At 54.2% G+C, this 5,525-nt stretch overlaps 2 protein-coding genes across 2 annotated transcripts; one reads left to right on the top strand and one right to left on the bottom strand.

Annotated features, from left to right (window-relative positions):
• Window positions 1–990: 990 nt before the first annotated feature.
• On the bottom strand, window positions 991–2,169 carry GUITHDRAFT_166248 (hypothetical protein). Its single transcript, XM_005821260.1, has 6 exons — window positions 1,897–2,169; window positions 1,718–1,823; window positions 1,617–1,670; window positions 1,508–1,569; window positions 1,174–1,252; window positions 991–1,129 (listed from the first exon to the last, which is right to left on the bottom strand). The coding sequence occupies exons 1-6, from the start codon at window positions 2,109–2,111 to the stop codon at window positions 1,067–1,069; spliced, it is 579 nt and encodes a 192-aa protein (XP_005821317.1). The 5' UTR covers window positions 2,112–2,169; the 3' UTR covers window positions 991–1,066.
• An 824-nt stretch (window positions 2,170–2,993) lies between these two features.
• Window positions 2,994–5,300, top strand: GUITHDRAFT_80649 (hypothetical protein; the record flags this gene model as incomplete). The annotated part of the gene is made up of 4 exons (XM_005821259.1): window positions 2,994–3,256; window positions 3,482–3,596; window positions 4,417–5,211; window positions 5,256–5,300. Coding segments are annotated over 4 exons (1,218 nt in total), but the record flags the coding sequence as incomplete, so codon positions are not given.
• Window positions 5,301–5,525: the final 225 nt, after the last annotated feature.

Here is a 5,525-nt window from a genome sequence, read left to right as displayed (position 1 = left end):
CACTCCCTTCCTCCACCTCATCCTCCTCGTTTCGTCGTCTCCTTCCATTTCTACCTCCCTCCCTTTCCTTCCCCTCCCTCCTCCCTCCTCCTCCTCCCTCCCCCTCCCTCCCCCCCCCAACCCCCCCCCTCTCCCTATCTCAATCTTTCTCCTTCTTCCACCTGCTGATGTTCCTCGCCTTCCTCTGCTACTTCTCTCTCAGTTCGCAAGCATCTTCGCGCACAAGGAGCAGGAGGTGCGTCAGGGGCTGAGCTCTCGCCTGCCGCTCACCTTCATCTCAGATGGACTCGGATGCGGACAAGAAAAGGATCAAACAGGCGAGGACGAGCTTCTCCTGCTCTTCTTCTCCTCACGCCTCCTCCAGCTCTTCCTTGCCAGTGACACCGAGAGATCTGGTTAACAAGCTGCACACCTTTCACTCCTGCCCCTGCCCCTGCCCCTGCCCCTGCCCCTTTTCTTCGCCTGCCCTGTCCCTGTTCTTGCTCCTCCTGCTTCTTCTGATCTCTTCAAGGGGCTCGTTTCTCACTGTCCTCGCTGGCTCTCAGGCTCGATCACGGCGGACGAGCTTCATAGCATCCTCCAGGACCTCGGCCACATCTGCATGCGCGACGAGGTTCGGCCATGTCGCTCCTCCTCTTCAACTGAGACTTTGTCCAGGCTCTGCGCATCATGGCGGAAATGGACGCCAACGGAGATGGCGCGATCCAACTGAAGGAGCTCATACACTGGTAACTTGTCCTGCACTGCCTTTTGCTCTGCTCTGCTCTCCCCTGCTCTTGTCTTGCCCTTCCTTCTGCTCTGCTCTCCCCTGCTCTCTTTCTTGTCGTTGTTCTTTCTTCTGGCCACGTCATCTCAGTCTTTTCCATCCTCCTGCACTCTTTGCATTTCCTGAGATTATGCAAAGGTGGAAATTTGCACATTGCGGCGACTTTTGAGCAGAACCAACTCTTGTATCTTTTCTGCGGTTTATCAACATGTCATTTCTTTCTCTTGTGTTTCAAGTGCTTGTAAATCTACAAAGGTGCTGGTCAGTCTTTCTCATTTCCCCATCTCATCCTCCACTCCATCATCCTTGAAAGCACTTGCGGACAACAAGGGCTACAAAGCTCGTTGTCAGCAGGACGGTCACCTGCTGCCGCATCAGGCCAGCCCCACCAGCCACTAGTCACTTACAAGATTGTGCTGCATCATTCTCGTCCCCAGGTTGCACTTTTCACCGGAGCAAACACAATCTGTAACTGTCTTCGAGCACCTGCGACAACCCTCACTCCTTCCTCCTCTCTCCCTCTCCTTCCTCCTCCCTTCCTCTCCTCTGCTTCCTATCGTCCTCTCCCCTTCCCTCTTCTTTACCCATTTTTCTCTCTCGTCTCCTCTCCTCCTCTCCTCCTCTCCTTGCCACTCCTCCTCTCCTTGCCTCTCCTCTCCTCTCCTCTTCTTTCCTCTGCTGTGCTGTTCTCTCCTTGCCCTTCCCTGCCTTGGCTAGCTCCTTAACCTCCGCTCTTCTCACCATCCCCCGATCGAGCAAGCCGATGCTGTCTTCTGCATCGTCTTGGTGATACAATGGTCCACCTGAGCATACCGCCATCACTCAGCGCACAACAATGCTAGGGAACTACCTTATAGTAAGCATACTCGCTCGGGCAAGTGTCGGAGTTACAAGCCACCGCTGTCTGTTATACTACCGTCACTTCAGCCATCTTCGCTCTTCGCTCCTTACCGGCCATGGCACGCAAGATCGGTACTGGAACGTGCTGCTCCATCCATCCCCGAGAACCACCTGCTCCAGTCCCTTCCAGCAGTACAGGCAGTTGCTGACGATGGAGCTGGAGCAGGAGCAGAAGCAGGAGCAAGACAAGTCAGAGACAGGCGCCTTAGTTTCCTTCCCTCTCCCATCACCTGCACTTTGCGGACAGTGGAAATCCGCCGTACCCATTGGAGTAGATTTCAAACTCAGCAGGATCACAGGTGAAGCAGTTCCTGGGCAGGTTGCAATCGTTGTTGTCTAGACACGCAGGTGTGTAGGAGGAGCTGTCGTCGAGAGAAAGAGAGAGGAGAGCAAGCAGCAGGCTCAACGATGCTGTTCTCCGAGGTAGCAGCCCTGATATGACCATGGCCTTCTACGCTAGGAGACCCAGGGTCTGCCGAACAAGCGTCCGGTCACTGATACCTGGTATGTGCAGATCAGTAATGTAGGATGATGATATTGGAGGGGAAGAGATTTCTAATCTCCTCTTATGAGAGATACTAGTACACGACAACTCTTATGACAGATTGTTGTACAAGAGTTAGTCGACTTCATCGATCGCAATCATATTTCAAGCATCTCACAACTTGTCTCGAACTAATGCACTTCTGAATTCTATCATCGCGTTCTGATAAGTCGATCCCTTCTCTTCTCCCTTCCCTTCCCTGCCCTTCCCTTCCCTTCCCTTCCCTTCCCTTCCCTTCCCTTCCCTTGGCCATGGAGTGTCATCTCGTTTCGGGAGCTTACCTGGGTTGATGAGCTGCAAGGGAAGGAGATGGGGTAGGGGTAGGTAGGCCTTTGGGTAGGGGTTCACAGGCAGGTAAAAACAGGGGTAGGGGTAGTTGGCAGATTAGCGGTAGAAACTTACCTGGGATAAAATGCGAAGAGGGAGGGAGAGGAGAGGAGGGGGGGGGCGAGGAGGGAGAAGAGGGAGGGACAGGAGGAGAGCTGGCATGTAGGAAGAGGAAGAAGAGGATAGAGACGAAATCAGGACATCTCAGGTGTACTGCCAGAATGAGATGTATTGTGAGGATGGGGCCGATAGGAACTCAGCAGTCGTAGAGAGAGGATAAGATCAGGTAGGGACGGAGATGAGAGTGTAGTCAAGAAAAACCATGATGATGTGCGGATTGAAATGACCCCTGACTGCAGGCACCATGACTGACATGTCAGGAGTTCTAGTCGAAGACCTGCTGCAGGTAAGGATGTGTCCTTGTGCGGAGGAGGGGAGAGCTGAACAGAGGGCAAGGGGATGAATGAATGGAAGTCTGTTCAAGATGTGATACGAGGAACCTTCAAGACCCTTCACGATGTCATCAAGGCGCAAGGAGTCGCGATCAAGTCTCTCGAGCGGCAGCTAGAGGGTAAGGTAGCGCATGTCGAGCTACAAGGAATGCTGGATCGCAAAGCAAACATGTCGGACGTGAACAAGAGCGTGGCTGAGATTCTCCACATGCTGGATGCAAAGGCTTCTATCCGCGACATGGAACAGAAGGCCAACAAGGCTGAGGTGTACCAGCTGCTGGACAGCAAAGTGAACACAAGTGACTTCATGTCGGAACTTGCGTGCAAGGTCGATCGAGATGAGCATGAGAAGACAAGAGTGCACTTAGAGAAGAATCTTGAGACAGCAGACACCAAGATAGAGTACGTGCTCGATGAGATCCGTCTGTTCCCCAAGAAGAAGGAGGTTGCTGAACTGCTGCACAAGAAAGTTGATCTCGCTCCACTCGAGAGCGCTCTTGGGATCTACGGCAACCAAGACGCGCTGTCGAAGGCGATAGCGAAGAAGGCAGATTGCAACAAGTTAGAAGAGATGGAGAGAGCTATGAACAAGAGTCAGGCGCAAATGGTGAATGCTTGTCCATACGTTGAACATGCTGATTGAGCTGTCTTCAAGGATGCCATGGTGAACAAGACAGAGAAACTTTCGACTCAGTTCATTGATCTGCAAGATCAGATGGTGAAGAAGCTTCCATGGATCTCTCTGTGCTCGTCGACTGATGTTGCTCTTGTTGTTGGGTGAAAGAATGTCTGCTTGAAGGACTTGAGCAGGACAGCACAGGAAATGAAAGACTTTCAAAGCTCTGTTCGGAGGTTGAATCCCAGCAGCACCTGCAGCTGTCAGCTGGTAACGCTTGCTGCAGCTCCTTGTCAGATCACTCGGAGGTGACCGACGAGTGCTCAAGAATGTGCAAGAAGACTCAGGTGGAGCTCAGCTCAGCGTTGGAGGCATACCAGGTATGACACCTGCTAGCCTGCCAGCCCCCTCACCCTGCTCGCAGACCCAACTCTCCTCCAAGATCGATCAAGGTCTGGCAGCGATCCAGCGGAATGCGGATCGGATGGTGGACGACAAGCTGGAGGACGTGAGCGACGGTGATGTTGTGAGGAGCTCGAGGTGAGGAGCTTGCAGGTTCAAGACAAGATAAGAGGCTTCGTGAGAAGAGACGACATCCGAGATGAGCTGTCGGAGAAACTGAGCAAAGAGGAGTACAATGAAGGTACCTCCTCCTCCCTCCTGCTGCATTCCTTCTCCTCCTCCTCCCTCCTGCTGCATTCCTTCTCCTCCTCCTCCCTCATGCTGCCTTCCTTTACCTGCTGCCTTCAGGCATGGAGAACTTCAAGCTACAGTGGCGGAGACAACATGAGCTGCTGGAGCACAACATCAGTCAGATCGAGGAGAAGGTGAGAGGGAGGGTTCAGTGTTGCTGCTCACTAGCCAGCAGATGAACAGCGCGCTCTCAAGGGATGTGCTGAAGCAGATACAGCAGCACACGTCCGACGTCAACAACCAGATCGTGAGCGTGAAGAACGAGCTGGGAAGAAGTCACAAGAAGATGCGGGAAGAGCTGGACGAGCTAAGGTTGGAGAGGTCGGACAGGTCCTTGAGCTTCGGCAAGGTGTACGCGGAGATGGCGGAGAAGGCCAACGTGGCGGACATGAGCATCCTGCTAGACGGGAAGGTGGACGTTGACGCGTTCAACCGCGCGATGATCGAGGTGAACAGCCTCATCCAAGAGAAGGCGAGCTTGCAGGACGTGTCGTCGTCATGGCAGGACAAGTACCTGATGCTGAGTCAGCCGGGAGGAGAGGTGTGCTCCGGGCGGTGGATCTGGAAGAGCCTGAAGACGAAAGCGAGCGGGGTGGTGCCATGGAATCTGCAGAGCTCCAACTCTGATCCTGTCCACCTGGTGTGGGAGAAGGATAAGACTTACATCCTTTGCGTCCTCCCCGGCCTCTACTGCATCGAGCTGGGGTTCTTCAGCAGGAAGCGGCCGTCGGCGCGCGTGCATGTCAACGGGGAGCCAGCGATCACCATAGGCTCTTCCCCTGCTCACGTCACTTACCATGCAGGCAGCCGCCTGCTGAGCTCGGGGCGGTACACCAACAGCAACCTGACGGGTCTGACGCACGTAGACTTCCTCGTGCTGCCGTCCAAGTCGAGGGTGTCGCTCAGCTATCAGGTAAGGAACGTCTCATGCTCGCTCCGACGTGACCAGAGGAGCAGGGCGACGAGGACGCTGAAGGTTTCTTGACGCTCAAGAAGCTCTGAACGCACAAGTGATACCGTGAACGATGTTTTTAATAATGAATCGATTGTTCTCCTGCTCCTCTCTCCCCTCCTCTCCTCTGCACCTCCTCTCCCAGCTCCGTTCCATCCTCTGCCCCCTTCCTTTGACCGCCTCCTCCCTCCTCCCTTCTCCTCCTCTCCCCTCCCCTTTGCACCCCTAGAGCAATCTTCTCATATAAAAGAACCCACAGCGCCCTCCCCCCCCCT

The sequence above is a fragment of the Guillardia theta genome, assembly GCF_000315625.1.
Source record: "Guillardia theta CCMP2712 unplaced genomic scaffold GUITHscaffold_148, whole genome shotgun sequence".
NCBI classification, from domain to species: domain Eukaryota; class Cryptophyceae; order Pyrenomonadales; family Geminigeraceae; genus Guillardia; species Guillardia theta.
Note: the sequence above shows the minus strand (reverse complement) of the source record. Positions and strands in the feature narration are given on the sequence as shown.

Excerpts from the sequence above, each read along its gene's own strand:
- GUITHDRAFT_166248 (XM_005821260.1), bottom strand. The coding sequence starts at position 2,111 with ATGGTCATATCAGGGCTGCTACCTCGGAGAACAGCATCGTTGAGCCTG. Across the intron at positions 1,570-1,616 it reads GCGAGTATGCTTACTATAAG|GTGGACCATTGTATCACCAA; the intron begins GTAGTTCCCTAG and ends CGGTATGCTCAG. Across the intron at positions 1,253-1,507 it reads GCTTGCTCGATCGGGGGATG|GTGCTCGAAGACAGTTACAG; the intron begins GTGAGAAGAGCG and ends GGGTTGTCGCAG.